Below are 17,976 nucleotides of genomic sequence, written 5' to 3'. Positions count from 1 at the left end.
TTAATAAGGAGACTAGTCTAACTGGAAATTTCTGTCAGGGTTGATTCTTCAAGTCGTCAGTTGTCATGTTTATTTTATAATATTGTCATAATTTTACATTTCAAAAATAATAGTGAAAGACTTGGAAACGAAAAGTACAAAATCCAACAAAAAACTTTATTCATAATAAGTGTGGTGGTTTTTTTGCAATCGGTCAACTTTAGGGATCGATGCTGGCTTTTTGCAGTTGGTCAACTTTAGGGATCGGTGATGGCTTTTTGCAAGGGAAAATGGCTTTACTGCTGCACATGGGAAAGGTCGACCAAGTCGGAGGTTTGCCTGTCTTGGCCAATATTGGTTTTGTGCGGCACACCATTTCGGCAAAATGATGAACCTTTAATGGGCCAATGCTGATTTTGTAGCGGTGCACCATTTTGGGAAAGTGGTAGAAAACCTGCAGTGGTCCAATACTGGTTTTGCGGCACACCATTTGGGAAAACAGGCAGAAATCCTCTGTTGGGCCAATACTGGTTTGTAGCTGCACACCATTTTTTTTCAAATCATGCCAATACTGGCTTTGGCAAAACGGTAAAGAAATATGTTTTAATTACTAAACCGACTGATATTTAAAAAGGAATTGGCCCATGCAAGTTCTTGAACCTGGGGTGGATTTCACAAAGAGTTAAGACTAGTCTTATCTCTTATGACTAGTCATATGTTTCTTATATCTCCAAGGACTATGTCCTATGTTAGGACTAGGCCTAACTCTCTGTGAAATCGACCCCTGATGGTACCGCCATTTTGAGAAACCGAATACTATTTATAAAAATATGTTCTAAAATGTATACCTCCTTTATTATTTTATTGGTTTTTACATTGCATTTTTAATTTAATTTATTCATTGCTGCAGTTTTTGTTATTGTGGGGGGGGGGGGCAGATAATTAGAAAGGACATGCAGAACCACAATGTATCAAAACAACTTAAAAGAAATATAATAAAGTTGACAAAATTGAAAGTTGCATAATAAACTAATTTAACATCATGACATTGTTATTATAGTTATGTTATTGCTCAATTGGTGATTGATCGAAAACGCAGGAATATATAATACTAACAACTAGTTTAATCTTAACACAGGAAATGTAAAAATACAAGGTTAAAAAAAAGCAAGTTTGAAATCTCGGTGCTTATTCAATCATATCTGACAAAATAGTCTAGAACAGCGTGTGGTGACCCTCAAATCAATCGGCTTATCTTGATTGCCAGAATCAAAACAAAATCAAACTTGCTCAAAACATAGAACCATTTGTTATTGTTTGCACTTTAACAATAAAGAACCAATATTTTTATTTGTTCACATGTCAGTAATTCATTTACATTAACTTTACACAATACTTCATTTTTTTGCTAGCTTAGCTTAACATTGAGGGTATTTATTCCTCAGTTTACAAGCATTTATTAACCCTCCTACTTTTGGTCTAATTTTCCAGTGAGTTGACCAACCAATTGAAACATTGGCACAACTGTAGTGTATTGCGGGGTGCATAATGCACTATCATTGACGCTGTACTGTGTAGATGCATGCACTACATTATCATAATATTTCAGGTTCATTAAAAACCATAGTGGGTAATAAAACATTGATTTTAATGGTCATAGGCCAGACAGCATTAACTGAATGTGGTGTAATGGATTGCCTCATATTGGTATAAAATGGTGGTTGATTAAAAAGGTGGTTTGTTATCCTGAAACTATATAATAGCATTGTGTTTCATCACAATTTCTATGACCACAAACTAGCACTAAATAAAAATAAAAATAAAATAATAATAATAGGGGCCTACGTTACAAATAAAACATACAAAAATAATACACCCCTAACTAGAGCATATCAAAATATCGTTCGCATTGACAACAACTATCACCCAACTGATGTTTTCAATCATAACTGAATATGAAACTATAATAATAAGTGAAGTGTGAGTATACAGTTACAGGCTTAAAACCATGCAAATACAACACTACACATTAACAAAAACATAACCTCAAAAACCAAAATTCTTAGAGTAAATTTTAAAAACAAAACCCTTTAAAATGTTCAATAAAATAAATACTTCAAATATAGAATGGTGCTTGTGACCATATAAAAACAACATTTTAATGAACTGGAAGCTGAGTGTTCATTTGCAAAAGAAACACAGAGAGCCACTCCTTTTAAAGCTCCACCTTTAAGGTGGCGTCATGAGACATTTGATGAAAACATAACCTAAATATCTGATGTTACACACCCTGGCTTGCATACATGCAAAGATTTACCTTGATTGTGCATTTTTACCTGTTAATGTTAATACAATTTGCCTCTTTAAATTGTCACATCACACTTGATGATGTCATCATAGTGGAACCTAAAAATGAGTTAAATTCTCCCATTCAACAACTATAACTATTTTTAAATAACATTTTCTGATTGTAGCTGAAGTAAATGTTTAAAGATTAATTAATGATTCATTTAAACACAAAGAGAGTTTTATGTCAATTCTCTTTGTTTTGACCACAATTCACCAAAGTGAACCATTCATTCTGATTTGGGGACATCTTATTGGACTTTTCTTTTGATGAACTAGACTTAATGTGATGTCCCATGCCAACATAAGACACTTCTTGGAAACAGTGAAATGGCATTATTATAATGTGGCCACAACTGAATGAACAGCTTCGATATCAAAATGATTTGCTCTAATTGATGGATTTACTTACAATACAGGTCACAGTAAGGTGTTATTTGAAAGGTATGAGCAGTCAAATGCGACAGACTGAAGCCCGGTTCATACTTGTGAAGTGAATTTTGGTGACGCAACACTTGGTACGCGCTAAATTTTCCTTTGTGACGCAGTGAAATGCGCATCGCAATAAGCATTCGCAAGAAGTATGAACTGGGCTTCAGGCTCCTGTGTTTATTTCTGTCCAGCAGAATGGATGTTTGAATCCCAGTCAAGACACTTTAAACCATCATTACATTGCTTCGTTTCCTCAGATGGGGTGTGCAGCCGCAAAGAACCCACTCAGTTTTAAATATGAGAAGAGTTTTGCGGTGGTATTCAGATTCATGGTTGGCAGCAGAGTGCTCTATAGCAAACCCGTGTAGGGTTTTGTAAAAATGGGTATCATAACTAAATAAACATACTTTAAAAAACTAGCCTTCAACATTTCTAAGAACAGTTAACTAGTTTGATGCAGCATTATCAATGCTACATATTATGTTGTTGTGTCACGGGGTCAATATTTATTGTGCAGAGTTAATTAAGGCGACACATCAACAATAGATTCAAAATCACACCAAGCTCAATATCAAATTATAAATAACTATTACTTTTCTCCCTCACCCAAGGGCAGAATTTGGGCAACAAACACGTAATAACTTAGCGTAATAAGAACTTCTTCCACTCAATTATATAATAGTTACCCATGATGAAAGCTTTTGTGACCCTTTATAATGATCTGGATTATAATATACTGTCCAATTGTGCTTCTTCCTTTCAAATACTCGTTGTCTACTTGCAGCAGTTTGCCTCACCATTCTCTGGCGTTGTTCAATACAGTAGTGTACACACTCTACAACAACAATAACAACTAGAATTGGTAATCACTCAATAAAAAGTTTCAATCAATCTTCCACAGAAATATCTCAAACTGAGGTATTTTAAAAGCCAAGAAATAAGGGAATAAAAGAGTGGGGATGAGGTCTTAAATGGCTTTCCGCCCGGCAGGGTTATTGCCAGGCGAGGGCCTTTATCACTCTGTCTCGACCATTCAAAAATGCCTTTAAAAAGCAAAAATAAAAATAAAAAATGGTTTACAGATTGTGACAATCGTTTCTTTCAGCAAATTTTTTAGTTTGTACTTTTTCATAAGCCTTTACATAATTTTGTTTTGTGCGCGTTTGGCTGTGTGTGCTCGTGAATGACCTCGCAAGCCCAACATGCGAAGCCAGTCGGTCTTAAACAGCTCCAGCTGTGTCTTTATAAAAATGGGCCCTTGCCTCTGCTAGATCCAGTGATTCCATTGGATACAATGACATTATGATTAACGTGCAGTGACATTGATGCCCAAACAGTCACTGCTGTCACGTCTGCAATAGAATAAGACTGCTTAGCTGCAGCTGCTGCAGCTCTATGTGAAATGATAGGTCAAAGGTCTCGAGGCAGGTCTCTGGCGTTATTAACGAACCTCGAAGTGTGACGTCAGATGTTCAGGCTATGTCTTTATCAGCCGTTTAAACGCCCCCATGTGACGTGCTCTCCACCAATCGGAATAGCGAAACTGTCAGGGGTATTCATTAATAAGGGAATAAAAGAATAAAAACCCTGAAATTGTTTAAATCCTAATGTTCATGGTGTTATTGCAATGACCTATTGTCATCGCACCATACAAGGTTTCAACTCCTACTTACCATTATGAGATCTGTATTTGTTCTTCATAAACATTTAGTAGAATCATAATGCCATACCCAGTCAGCAGACCAGCATTTTGGATCGCAAATGTTTTCAAGGAGTTTCTTAAATTAAACTCTTTTTGATCAGTGGTAGCGTTGAGCTCGGGTAACTATCGGTCAAAACAGAATCAAACACAACAGAGTTACACAAGTTTGAATTTCATAGTAAGTAGCATATGTAGTAACGAGAATCCAGCATTCTCATGAAGACTATCAGAGGATACTGATCGAAACATTGAGTTGTCAACCACTTGTTAATTCGAGAAGCAATATTACTCAAAAGAGTTTTTCACAGGGTGCTAACCGCAAACCTCTCGTAGTAATATCAGCCATATTTAACTATTGTGGCACATAATAATAATAATAATAATAATATTATCAAACACATGGAGTGTTGCCATATTTTAAGCAAATCACTAATTTTCACAACTGCTGAGTTTGAGCTGTATAGACAGCGTTCACTCTTCAAGTCTGCAAGAAGGAAGTCCTGTTTACAATTGTGTTCTCCAAGCTGTTTGGATTGATAGTAAATCTTGGAGGGAAGGGTGGATATAACGTACCATATCAACCAAAGAAATATATAGAAACATTCCACCGGCCAGAGCTAATATATACGGCTCAGCAGACGTCAGCTGTCCAACTACAATGCCAACAACCAGCCCCGCATAACACGTAAGCGCTGATAGGAAGTTGAACGTCAAAGCTTGCTTCACTGTCATGCCAGACTTGATTAGAATTGCAAAGTCCCCTGTAGAAATAATAAGTATCAAGTTAGATATAATGATCATAGGCTCCATGTACTCACAACAATCCTTATATGTATGTAAATTTGCATCAGGGATAAAGAATATATATATTTTTTGTTTTTCTTTTTTCTCCTGTCTTATTGTGGAGTTATACTACTCCGTTTATTCAACAACTACATCAGCAACAACATACATCAATAAAACAAGCTCCAATAAATACTGCTATCTTATGACAGATACAATGAGCTACGGGAAGTAGTACAAAGAAATTGAGATAACATACATAAAAAAACATCAATATTTATGTATACATTTTAGCGTGACATAATCATGGTTTTTGAGTTAATACAACAAAAATAAATAAACCAAACAAGTTTTAGCCTTACATCGATGTGTGTAAGCACTGTAGGCCAATACCCAGTACTTTCCCGAGTTCTGTAAAAAGGAAATGAAAGGCTTAATACTCGGTTGAGATTCTAACCCACGACCTTCGCAATTTTAGAGCAGTGTCTTATCAACTAGACAACCTACAATGCCCGCTAGCTAGAGATAATTCCAATCATATTTGCATTACCCGCTCCTAAACCCGCTGTGTTATGTCTTATAAGAAGGCAGAATAATTCGCAGTTGGGATACAGACATATTATTAGACATACATAATAATAATAAATTATAATAATAACTTATTATTGCGCTCTCTCCAGGCCCAGCCTGTTCGAGAGCGCTTAACAATTTAACACAATTCCTGTAAAAAATAAAATTATGAAAATTAATTGATCCAAACGAAAACAAAAATCAAATTTAATTGGCAGCCAATGCAGTTCCTTCAGGATGGGGGTTATATGACAAAAAACTGTTTGTATTACCAATTAGCCTTGCAGCAGATTTCTGAACTCTTTGTAATTTTGCCAGTTGAACAAGTGGAAGACCAAAAAACAAGCCGTTACAATAATCGAGACGGCTAGTGATGAAGGCATGGATAATAAGAGAATTGTGAGATAAACATTTACATATGCGCAGATTGTCAGCATTATTTAAAACTGCTACGACCTTTTGTAATGAAATTCTCATGATTGAAACAAGCACTGGGTTCCAAGTACCAATCGTATACATTCCTATAAATATTCATTTGTAAGATTATTCACAAGGGCTAATTTGCCAACAAACCTAATTCATGAGGGATTTCTTCACAAACGACAGCAATGGAAGTCGAGATTCCCTGGAAGACTGACGTAGAAAATGACACTCCGATCGCTAATCCATCCACAAAGTTATGAAGACCATCACCGAATATAATCATGTAAGCCACTGATGCTATGCGAATCTTTCCTGACTTTGTTGTCATCGGTAGATGAAAATGTACGTCTTCATTTTGGGGCTTAGATGTTCCATTCTGTACCTTAGCATTGGAAAGAAAATTTAGATATAAATTATTATTAACCAAAACGGATGAATTTTTTTTCTTTTCGGATGGTTCTAGATGCAACAACATGCTGGTCACTTACCAAAAACAGGTTTACAATGGCTAAGGGTTCATACTTGACCCCGATGGGTGTGTTTACAATACCCAGAGGTCATAAACAAAATCAGCTAGCATTACGAAGTCAACAACTCTTCATGTATTAGGTTATGGTAAGTCATGCTCACAGCCAATAAAACAATTTAAAAATAAAACGCTAGTCTACAAAGAATTAAGATCTGATGAGAATGTTTGAATCACTCAAGTCTCTCATCAACACATCCAACTTAATGTTTTGTTTGATTTTGTTGGACTGCACTTATAACTGATTAAGCTTTACAAGGTATCTGGCGTATCACCATAATCAGAGTCCAACACATTTGGTTTTAATGTCAAAAACGAAGCATACAGTGCTATGACTGTTATTATTAATACCTGATTTGTAGCAGTAGCTGCTAAGCCCTTATCCGAGTTGATGATGCCATTATTAATACCCAGCGCACTGTCTCCAGATGTGATCTTATACATATCATGACGAGGTTCTAAATCATGCATAGCAGTCACATGCATTGTGTCATCAGCTTGCAAATGCTTCTGCTATAGTGTAGGAAACAAAAATCAGAATCTATTAAATTCCTTACCAATTCCAACCCCCGATATCATAGTTTTAACACTTTGGTTTATTCTCCATAGTTGCATACATGCATTGTGTCGTCAGCTTGCAAATGCTTCTGCTGTAGTGTGAGAATCAAAAATCAGAATCCAAGAAATTCAGGATAAATTCCAACTTCCGATATCATAGTTTTAACACTTTGGTTTATTCTCCATAATTGCTTCCTCCGCTGCAGTTTAAAAGTCCTCACTTATCTCAACTTCTTTCATGACATATCATCGTCTCCATGTACATAATTTCATTTTTTACAAACTATTTAGCTTAGTTATTTGTTTATAAATAGAATAAGGTTGTTCGTTCTGTATACTCTTACCAGACCTGGAATTACACGGAGGTCAAAAGTTTCCAAAGTTTCATAAGGCCCAAAAGCAGTAAATTTTAGTGTGCTTAATAAAAAAATTCTTAGCAAAAATTAGCAGGAAACGTGAGCCCAATAGAACATGTGGAATGGCATTTAAAGCTTCTAACCTTGAACTGGTAAGCAAAATTTGTTTGTGCTTAGCTAAATTTTTGCTAAATGCCGATACACTTGGACATTGACGTTGCATGGAACACCAAACCAATCACCAGTTGCCTCCGTTAAATATCATGACTTTTTGTTTTGTTTTGTTCTCACCTTGTGGTTGGACTCTTTTCTCTGTGACATCATTTTCAGAACACGCTCAACGAAGAAAAATAGATAAATACCACCAAGGATTGTTGTATTCTTCCAGACAACGTTCAGTCCATGTGTACCGACGTGCATTCCATGTGTCTATAAATACAAACATACAATGTGTTATTATAATGGATTGCTGTTTTCCCCAGTCATGCAGCGAGAATGTCTGCACCCTAGACTGGTCCCCGTCTTTATCCGCGAGGATAATGATACTGATAATGTATAGGTATTGGTTTTGCAGAGTCAGTGATTTCATTGGATAAACGTGCAGTGACATAAGCTTTCTACATGTGTTTTGATTGGTCTCGGGTTAGTGTTTGGCAGCTGCACTTCCGGTGGTCTTCTATGCAACAGCAACAATTGGATTTCACTGCAAATCTTTATGTGAAATAAATGCCTGGTCAAAGGCGCCTGGTACTTTATAATCTGGAATTGACAGAAGCTCAATGCAGATCAGTGACGTAATGCATGAACATCGAAGGAGGACATAAGATGTTGAGGGTAGGAGATTGCACGGAAACAATAGTTAATGCTCTAGCCATAAGTGCCTTACCGAATCTTCTGATTGTGATGGGGTTTTTGGTGTATTTGTATCTATCTAGGGGGACTTACCTCTGGTATTAGACAAAGCAGTGCATTACCACTCAATGTTCCAATAGCCAATCCAATGAGGTAGTTCAGTACCATCTTATACATCTTCTTATTCAAGCAGGGAATGATGCAAGCTCCCATCAGTGCACTGGCGTTTATGATTGTTACAAAGAGGACTCCGTAACCCCATACTGTGGGAAAACAATTAAGTAATGTCAGAAGAAGATAGCTTTGGTGATTGGAGGACTCAGTTACTCCATACTGTGGGAAAACAATTAAGTATTGTCAAAAGAAGCTAGCTTTGGTGATAGGAGGACTCAGTTACCCAATACTGTGGGAAAACAATAAAGTAATGTCAGAAGAAGCTAGCTTTGGTGATTGGAGGACTCAGTTACTCCATACTGTGGGAAAACAATTAAGTATTGTCAAAAGAAGCTAGCTTTGGTGATTGGAGGACTCAGTTACCCAATACTGTGGGAAAACAATAAAGTAATGTCAGAAGAAGCTAGCTTTGGTGATTGGAGGACTCAGTTACCCCATACTGTGGGAAAACAATTAAGTATTGTCAAAAGAAGCTAGCTTTGGTGATTGGAGGACTCAGTTACCCCATACTGTGGGAAAACAATAAAGTAATGTCAGAAGAAGCTAGCTTTGGTGATTGGAGGACTCAGTTACCCCATACTGTGGGAAAACAATTAAGTATTGTCAAAAGAAGCTAGCTTTGGTGATTGGAGGACTCAGTTACCCCATACTGTGGGAAAACAATAAAGTAATGTCAAAAGAAGCTAGCTTTGGTGATTGGAGGACTCAGTTACCCCATACTGTGGGAAAACAATAAAGTAATGTCAAAAGAAGATAGCTTTGGTGATTGGAGGACTCAGTTACCCCATACTGCGATGTACTGATGAAAAACAATACACTTTTAAGGAGTAAGCTATGTAGAAAATGAGTTTAACAGATTTAAAGCAAAGTGATCAAAACCAGAAAAAGATTCCTTTTGGTTTTCCTGCGACCAGCAGCCAATCAAATCAGAAAACACCTAAAAAATTTAAGTGAGCTGGGTTCTTTAACATGTAATCAACACAACACACATAGCCTTTGAACATGTTGAACCCTATACAAAGGACAAAGTAACAATAGTTAAGGTATCTTGCCTCGAAAAGGACAAACGTTTTAAAGGCACTGAACACTATTGATAACTCAAAATAATTGTTTAAATTAAAACACACTTTGTAATGAGCAATGGAGAGATGTTGATAGTTTAAAACATTGTGAGAAACGGCTCCCTCTAAAGTAGGAACGTAGTTTTTGACAAATTATAAAAAGACTTCAGCTTTAAAGTATTTTATTATGCACATTGTAAGCACACAGTGTAATGCAATTAGGGCGATTTTCTTTCGTCATTCTCTTGCAAATTCAATGACCAATTGAGCCCACATTTTCAAAGGTGTGTTTGTGTTATTTTATGCCAGCACACCACATCTTGTAGGATGGTGTACTAAATCTTATAGAACTAACTTGTTTATCCTTAAGTGAGTTTGACGCACCTTGTGCAGTAGTTGGAGGTCCTGTATCTTGAGCAGGCCCTGTATCATCAGTTGAAGCCTGGTACATTATAGCTGGACATATGGCCTTTATAACGTCTATTGTATCATTCAGTAATTGCTCCTCACTGGAGGAATGAATGCTCAACAGTCCTGATGACGTATAGCACTGTAGGATGACAAAAGACCAAATTAATAAAGTTACATAAAACACACTGCTTTTTGTCAATGTAATGCTTTTAGAAGCCCGGTTCATCTGCAAATGCAAAGCGTATTTTGGAGATGCAGTGACGCAAGGAGATTCATTTTGCACAAAGCATTTGCAGAAAGAGTGAACCGGGCTTTATATAATTGGCAAATTTAAGTCAATAAAAGTCACTTGTGAAATATTCAGATGAATAGTGTACATACATAAAAGGTCATTTTCAAAAAAATTGTTCATAATATGAGTTTTTGTCATCTGACAATGCATTTTGATTATTACTAAACAAAACTATGAAAAAGTTAATGTAAGATTTTCTGGAGCATGTATTATGGTGCCAGACAAAAACAGAGGCAATATTCCACACAGCTGGTTTGTGGGTTGTTGGGCTACATGTAGCAAGGCGTAAATCCCAAGTTTAGCCTTGCTAGACAGGACCTTAAACATGTGGAGCCAGATCACCAAGTACATTCTACTAAGAACTCTAACGTTTCAATCCTCAATAAATCTTCATACTGTGATGACTCGTTAACGAACTAGTGGCTACAAATTACTTTGCAAATTTATGATATATTGTGCCATTTTTTATTAAAATTTAATAAGAGGAGTAAGTCTTGACACAGTTCAGTTTAGTTTGTCCATGAATTAAGAAAGTAAAATGGTGTTTTATAGGAGGCCTACTCTTTGCGGTCTGTTACTGTGGGCAACCCTGGATACCAACAATGCAGTCAGTGGCTGACGACACTTTTAAGCGCACAACGATAGCCGCAAGAGCAGATACTGTATAATCAGTAAAACAAAAAGGAAACCTCAATCTGGTTCAGTTTGTTATTATGAGTATTTGACCTTAAATTAATGTGAAAAACATTGGCCACAAAACATTTCTTCATGTAGGTGTGATTTAGTGTAAAATATGTTCAAAAGCTAAAAATGTTCAGTGACAACAGTTTTAATCAATATTTCAGGCATTTAGAAATAAATGATTCTTTTTGCAAGTCAGACCTTCAAGCCATTATACACTTTCAGTACAGAACAAAAAAGAGTTCAAAGATTAACGAATAATTTACAGGGTTTACAGAAGGTAATGGTGAAAGAATTCTCCTGAAATATTACATTAGTCCATGAAATGCTTTAATTTTTGAGAAAACATAAAAACAATATTAATTCTCGTACGCGAGAATTATGGATTTATTTTAACACATGTCATGACACGGCGGAACGTGCGGAAACAAGAGTGGGTTTTCACGTTATGTTCTCCCGACTCCGATGACCGATTGAGCCTAAATTTTCAGAGGTTTATTATTGTAAGGCCAAACAAAATAATATATGTGTTTCCTATTACACCGGTCAAAAAATTAGGGTCGGTAGGGACGAAAACACATTTTATTTTGTTGAATTATTTTATTGCTTCAAAACTTAGGGTAGGAACCAATGTTAAAAATATTTTTGCCCTTGCATGTAAATTCAACGATGTCCAAGTTCGACTCGAAAATATCTTAAAATGACACAGAAAATAAGCCCCAAAAAGCAACCGTTCCGAGGTCTGTAAATTTCACGTAACACAAAAGCAGATTCTACGCCTGTAGTCGTTGTTACTTTGCGTGCGGCAACAAAATACAAGAAACATTGAACGCTAGAGGTCGTTTTGGAACAATGCAATACAGTGAGATAAAACGCCCTATATTGGTAAAATCTACGCCAACCGGCAATAAACGCATTGAGACAAGACTCGACGTGTCACGTGGGAATTTTAGCGGGTTTCCAGGCGGCGCAAATGCGAGGGCGTAGCGCAGCTCGTCGGCGTACATCGCTCAATCAACGTCTGTTGTGCAATCTCGAGATTGAGCAGCGCAATTAACAGATTGCTAGCATTACGAACTCGCACGTGTAAATGCATGCTGTGACCTCCCAACACACGCTACACACGTCGTCCGTCAGTCGTTGCAATAGTAGTACTTGATCAACCATGGATCAACGACGTCCCTGTCGTAAGAAAATGTGTATTTTCTAATGCTTTATTTTAAATGTGAAAACATTTTAGAAAAAAGGAAACATCAAATATAATAACGTTAAAATCGTGCGGTATTTTTTCAAACGGGGAGTGGGATCGGGGTTGTTTTATTTTATTTTGTCTGTAAATGTATAAAATTCCGTAGGGTCGGCGTGTTTTTCTAGGGTCGTCGGTCGGGTAACCGGAAACACACATTTGTTTGGCCTAAGTTGTGACACACGAAGTGTGGGACTTGGACAATACTGTTTACCGAAAGAGTATAATGGCTTTTAAAAAAAAAGGCCTTTTGGGAAATAAAAAGTCAATTGTTTGACCCTGATCATAATATGCCTATATGAAAGTGAATTACACTGTACTTATACCTGATAATTTTAAAAAAAATGTGCTGGTAAAAGCTTTATGTAATTTTAAAGTCAAATATAGAGGGCATAGAGAAGCATTTTGATAAATGACTATTATTTTGTTGTGATGATTAATAACAATAGCAATAATATAGTGGCCTCTCAGAGCACTCAGGTCCATCAGGCATAACATTCATGGTGTCCATACTTGTATTTTAGTTTAAATGATTCCTCTTTTTTGACAGTATCCAACATTTTACTTAGTATTTGCATATGTTAGAAAGAAAAACTCTCATTCTCATCCAAAAAATAAACCAGAAAAAAAGTGTTTTTCATCAATTTCATGAATATTGTATTATCAAGTTTAATCTGTTGATCTAATTATTATGGGTTTTTAAACAAAATCAGTATATAAAGTATACAAATATCAAATCAAACAAATTCAAACAAACCTCAGCGCCGACTCGTTGTAGCAAAACCTGCAATTGCTCCTGATTCATGTTTCCATTTGAACCAAAAGTGTTGACAATTTCCTCGACGAAAAACTCCGAACTTAGAAGTGCAACGGTGTTCTCGTCACGCTCAGCGGCATTTCGTCGTTTCCTTTGGCCGTCAATCGCGTTGCGTGACCCCGTCGACGCCGTGGCATCATCAACAGCCACGACTGAGAAAATCACCTCGGTCAAAACGATAAAACGACACAAACGCAGTACACATTTCTGCAATGAAAACGAAACCCGTGCCATCTTTCAAGCCAGGGTTATTGCCTTCTTTGGTGCAGTGTTTAATGAAATATCGGTTGGTTACGGTTATTTTGCTGAATTTTAACTGGGTACAGTACAACTTTGACTACTCGGGGTTGTTGTTTATATCTAAAGTCGCATGTGTGTGTGTGTGCAGCAATTAACCACGCCGTTACCACCACAGACACGTCTGTGGTTACCACTCTTCTTTAGTCACCCCCGGCAAAACGTGGAAAGAGGATTTGAACAACTGGGGGATCGTATTAGTACGAGGTTGACTTCTAATCGTACAGTAGACTGGTTTAATATACTTCATGTACTAGGTTAACCTATAAACAGTACAGGTACCGCACTTTAAAAACACTAACTACACGTTGTAATAATAGTTTCAACTGTATGATGCAAAGGCCTTGTTTAAGTGGGCGGGTCTAAAGTCAACCACTGGGATTTGATTGGTTAAATCATGGGCAAATTGCTTATAAAACTTTCTATCGCAAAACGTCACATGCACAGCCTGCCTGAGTTTAGTCTTGAAGTCAATACGGTAATTGTAGATGACCAATTGAGCCAAATTTACACCGGTTTGTTACTTTATGTTTGGATACACCAGGTGAGAATACCGATGTTTAACAATTACCAAATGCATCCAGTGGCCTTAAGACCAGGACTTGAATCCACACTCTCGTGATCAGAGAGAGATACATGTACGTGTAGCTTGAATCCAATGATATCAGCTCGGCCAGCACAGGATGATGTACATGTACATGTACATTGTACCATCTCTTAGAGAAGTGTACTCCATCAGTGAGTTTGACATACCTTGTGCAGCAGGCCCTGTATCATCTAAAGCTACACAATCATCAGTTGAAGCCTGGTACATTATAGTTGGACATTTATGGCCTTTATAACGTCTACTGTATCATTCAGTAATTGCTCCTCACTGGAGGAATGAATGCTCAACAGTTCTCATGACGTAAAGCACTGTAGGATGAAAAACAAAAGTTACAGTCATTTTTTTTGTCAATGTAATCTGCATAATGCAAAGCGTATTTTTGGGACGCAATAATTGGTGGTACGCACTCTCTTTCCAATTGTGACGCTAGGAGATTTGCTTTGCACAAAGCATTCGCAGGAAGTATGAACCGGGCTTTACTTTTGGGCAAATTCAAATACTCTGGACACTATTGGTGATATTGTCAAAGACCAGTCTTCTCACTTGGTGTACATTAACATATGCATAAAATAACAAACCTGTGAAAGTGGCGAGATAATAATAAAATAAAAAGCACCCTTGTTACAAGAAGTTGTGTGCTTTCAGATGCTTGATTTTGAGACCTCAAATTCAAAATCTGGGGTCTCGAAATCAAATTCGTGAAAAATTATTTCTTTCTCGAAAAGTACTCCAATTCAGAGGGAGCCATTTCTCACACAGTGTTATACTACCATCCTCTCCCCATTACTCGTTACCAAGTAAGGTTTTATGGTAGTAATTACCATCAGTATACACTGTTTTTAAGTCAATAAAATCAGCTGTGAAATTTTCAGCTGAATAGTGTAGACGGTCAGTTTCAAAATAATTGTTCATAATTGGATCTAGCTTTCTCAATAAAGAAATATTATCAAATCATAAAGTTATCATGAATATGATGATACATAAATTTAAACTAAATAAAGCCAGGCTGATGTTTTATTTATTTTGTGTTGGTTTAAAGCAATCACACAACATCGGTAAATAGTATTGTCCAAAGGCCCACACTTCGTGTATCACATCTTACATTATTATAAATAACAAACCTGTGAAAATTAAGGCGGTCATCGGAGTCGCGGGAGAAAATGACGGGAAAACCCACCCTTGCTTCCGCACTTTTCGCCGTGTCATGACATGTATTTAAAATAAATCCATTATTCTCGATATCGAGAGTTGATCATTGTTTTAATGTTTTTTCAAAAAGTAAAGCATTTCAAGGAATAATATTTCAAGGGAAGTCTTTCACCATTACCTTCTGTTAACCCTGTTATTTTGTAAATCTGTGAACTTTTAATTTTTGTTCTGTTCAGAAAGTGTCCAGTGGCTTTAGTACAAATAAATTACAAAAAATAATTAAAACAAAATCAATAATAATTTGTCCCCCCTTTTTCCCCCTTTATTTAACCAGGGTAAGCAAAATCAGTAAAAATACTGGTTTCCATTTGGGCACTGCGACATATTAAAAGTAGACATAAAATATCAAACAAACCTCAGCGCCGACTCGTTGTAGCAAAACCTGCAATTGCTCCTGATTCATGTTTCCATTTGAACCAAAAGTGTTGACAATTTCCTCGACGAAAAACTCCGAACTTGGTAGTGCAACGGTGTTCTCGTCATGCTCAGCGGCATTGCGTCGTTTCCTTTGGCCGTCAATCGCGTTGCGTGACCCCGTCGACGTGGCATCAACAGCCACGACTGAGAAAATCACCTCGGTCAAAACGATGAAACGACACAAAAGCAGTACACATTTCTGCAATGAAAATGAAACCCGTGCCATATTTAAGGCCAGGATTAATGCATCCCTTGATGCAGTATTTATTGAATTATCGGTTGGTTACGGTTATTAATAGCAAGACAGTGTATAACTGAGCTCACATTTTTTGTTGACTTTGTTTTGTTCTTTTATCTAAAATCAACCAAGCTGAAGTGAGCCCAGCAATAGACCAATCCATTAACCCTTAGCACGCTACGAAGCTGTACACACAGTATTCCCCGCTGAATTTCCTGTGTGAGGCTACTAAAATGCCCATACATTTTTTTTTTCTTCAAGACCTTTACTCTGTGAAGGAAGTGTTTTGGGCTAAATTGCAAAATAAGTTTTATACTCAGTATTTTGTTTCCCATCTAATGCAGTAAACATTATGTTTTTTTGGATAAAGAATAACCGAGATACGCTTGTTTCATTACCACTATTCTATCACCGGCCGCCAAGCCTAGTTGCTGTCGATTTTTATCGGGGCCATCGTCTGATCCAGACCCCTCGCTGCTACCATCCGACCCATTGTCGTGTTCATGTACATGTACATCGTTAACCCAATGACGATATCTTTTTTGAAGCGCGATGTACCTCAAACTTCGGTTTCTCTCAATTCGATACATCTCAGGTGTGCAACTTCAATTAAATTGCTTGGTGTGACTGTTCAAAACAACTTAAAATGGGACATACACATTGCGGAAGTTGTTTCTAAGGCATCCCGTAGGTTGTACACTTTGTGCGTACTACGTAAATCCAAAGTACCTACTACAGACGTGGCAGTTTATACTTGTTATATATAGACCTGTTCTGGAATACGCTAGTCAAGTTTGGCACAGCTCTATTACTGAGCGCCAGGTTATTGCTGTTGAAAATGTTCAGAAACGTGCCGCCCGCATTATTCTTGGCCTTCAATATCAGTCCTATACCATGGCACTTGAATTACTCGAAGAGAAGAGAAGACCTTTTTATAAAGTTTGGTAAGAACTTACTTGGATCCTCTAAGTTTAGGAACATGCTCCCCCGGAAAAAACTAATACACGTGATAGGGTACTTCGAGCCAGCACAGTAACCGGGCTTCACATTCCCAAGTGTCGTACTGAAAGGTACAAACGATCCACTATTCCTGCTCTTGCCCGCATTTTGTGAACTTCTGGCCAAATCCCCTCAGCTTAAAATATCTATCTTCTTTTTTTATAGTAATGGATGGTTTAATTGTAAATTGCCTTTTTTTTTAATTGTTATTACCAAATGTGTTCTTGCCAACTGGGATTTGCCATTTCTTTATTTTTTGCCATGTAGCGACTCCATAGTCTCATTAGTAAACATTGCTGTAACTTTAATGACAATTATATTGGTTTTTCTAAGTGAGCGATGGTTGGTTTTCTAATCTTATCAAATTGTTTTTGTGCTCTTTTTAAGTTTATACATTTATATATATTTTTTTATATATATAATAGTAATGTTTTTCAATGATTTTTTTGTAAACTGTGCATTTCGGCTTTTTAGCCGCTGCATTGCAGTGTTTTTTTTTAATAAATAAACCATGAATAATAATAATCGTTATCGTTGACACATACACAGTACACGTAAACAGTACACATACAGCATTTTCAACAAATCAAAATCTCTCGAAAAAAGCTCTTCAAAGTCTGATTCTCCGGAGTCTGAGTCCTGAAAGTTTTCCAGAAATGCTGCATGGACGTCCATTGTGTCCGCATTTTGTCTTAGCGTACAACTTTTTGATCGGAAACTGTGAGAAAATTTGGGACAAAAGATCGTTTTTTCCAGATGAAATATCGTTGCATACACAGCTAGCTAGAGACATGCAGCTGGATGAGGGTCAGGGGTCAATAGTTTCCCAGAATTCCTCATCTATTTACTTGCAGTACTGTGGGCGACTGGAGTCACCGACAGCGCAAAACACGCTCGGCGACTAGACTGTGGTCGCCGATAACGTGCAAAGGGTTAAGCTCCGCCCCATTGCGCATTGACCAGTCACAACCAAAAGTCCGACATTACGTGCGCGTATGCT

General features: G+C 37.1%; 1 protein-coding gene across 4 annotated transcripts; it reads right to left on the bottom strand.

Annotated features, from left to right (window-relative positions):
- Positions 1-899: 899 nt before the first annotated feature.
- LOC117299291 (zinc transporter ZIP14-like) lies at positions 900-17,113 on the bottom strand. Of its 4 annotated transcripts, none has more exons than XM_033782784.1 (12): positions 16,934-17,113; positions 15,678-15,938; positions 14,260-14,421; positions 13,150-13,416; positions 10,147-10,312; positions 8,621-8,790; positions 7,967-8,104; positions 7,113-7,274; positions 6,386-6,617; positions 5,033-5,220; positions 4,431-4,582; positions 900-3,592 (listed from the first exon to the last, which is right to left on the bottom strand). In XM_033782784.1, the coding sequence occupies exons 3-11, from the start codon at positions 14,281-14,283 to the stop codon at positions 4,433-4,435; spliced, it is 1,497 nt and encodes a 498-aa protein (XP_033638675.1). In that variant the 5' UTR covers positions 14,284-14,421; positions 15,678-15,938; positions 16,934-17,113; the 3' UTR covers positions 900-3,592; positions 4,431-4,432. The 4 variants fall into 4 exon arrangements, with proteins under 4 accessions (XP_033638675.1, XP_033638676.1, XP_033638674.1 ...); XM_033782785.1 differs by lacking the exon at positions 16,934-17,113 and adding an exon at positions 16,376-16,705; XM_033782783.1 differs by lacking the exons at positions 14,260-14,421; positions 15,678-15,938; positions 16,934-17,113 and having other exon boundaries at positions 13,150-14,112.
- Positions 17,114-17,976: the final 863 nt, after the last annotated feature.

This window comes from Asterias rubens, chromosome 14 (assembly GCF_902459465.1).
Source record: "Asterias rubens chromosome 14, eAstRub1.3, whole genome shotgun sequence".
Taxonomy (NCBI): domain Eukaryota; kingdom Metazoa; phylum Echinodermata; class Asteroidea; order Forcipulatida; family Asteriidae; genus Asterias; species Asterias rubens.
The sequence above is the reverse complement of the archived record's forward strand: the minus strand, read 5'-3'. Positions and strand labels throughout refer to the sequence as shown.

Coding starts and splice junctions, on each gene's coding strand:
- LOC117299291 (XM_033782783.1), bottom strand. CDS start 13,443: ATGGCACGGGTTTCGTTTTCATTGCAGAAATGTGTACTGCGTTTGTGT. Junction 8,791..10,146: donor ACCTCCAACTACTGCACAAG/GTGCGTCAAACT, acceptor GTTTTCCCACAG/TATGGGGTTACGGAGTCCTC. Junction 7,275..7,966: donor GAAAAGAGTCCAACCACAAG/GTGAGAACAAAA, acceptor CCTACACTATAG/CAGAAGCATTTGCAAGCTGA.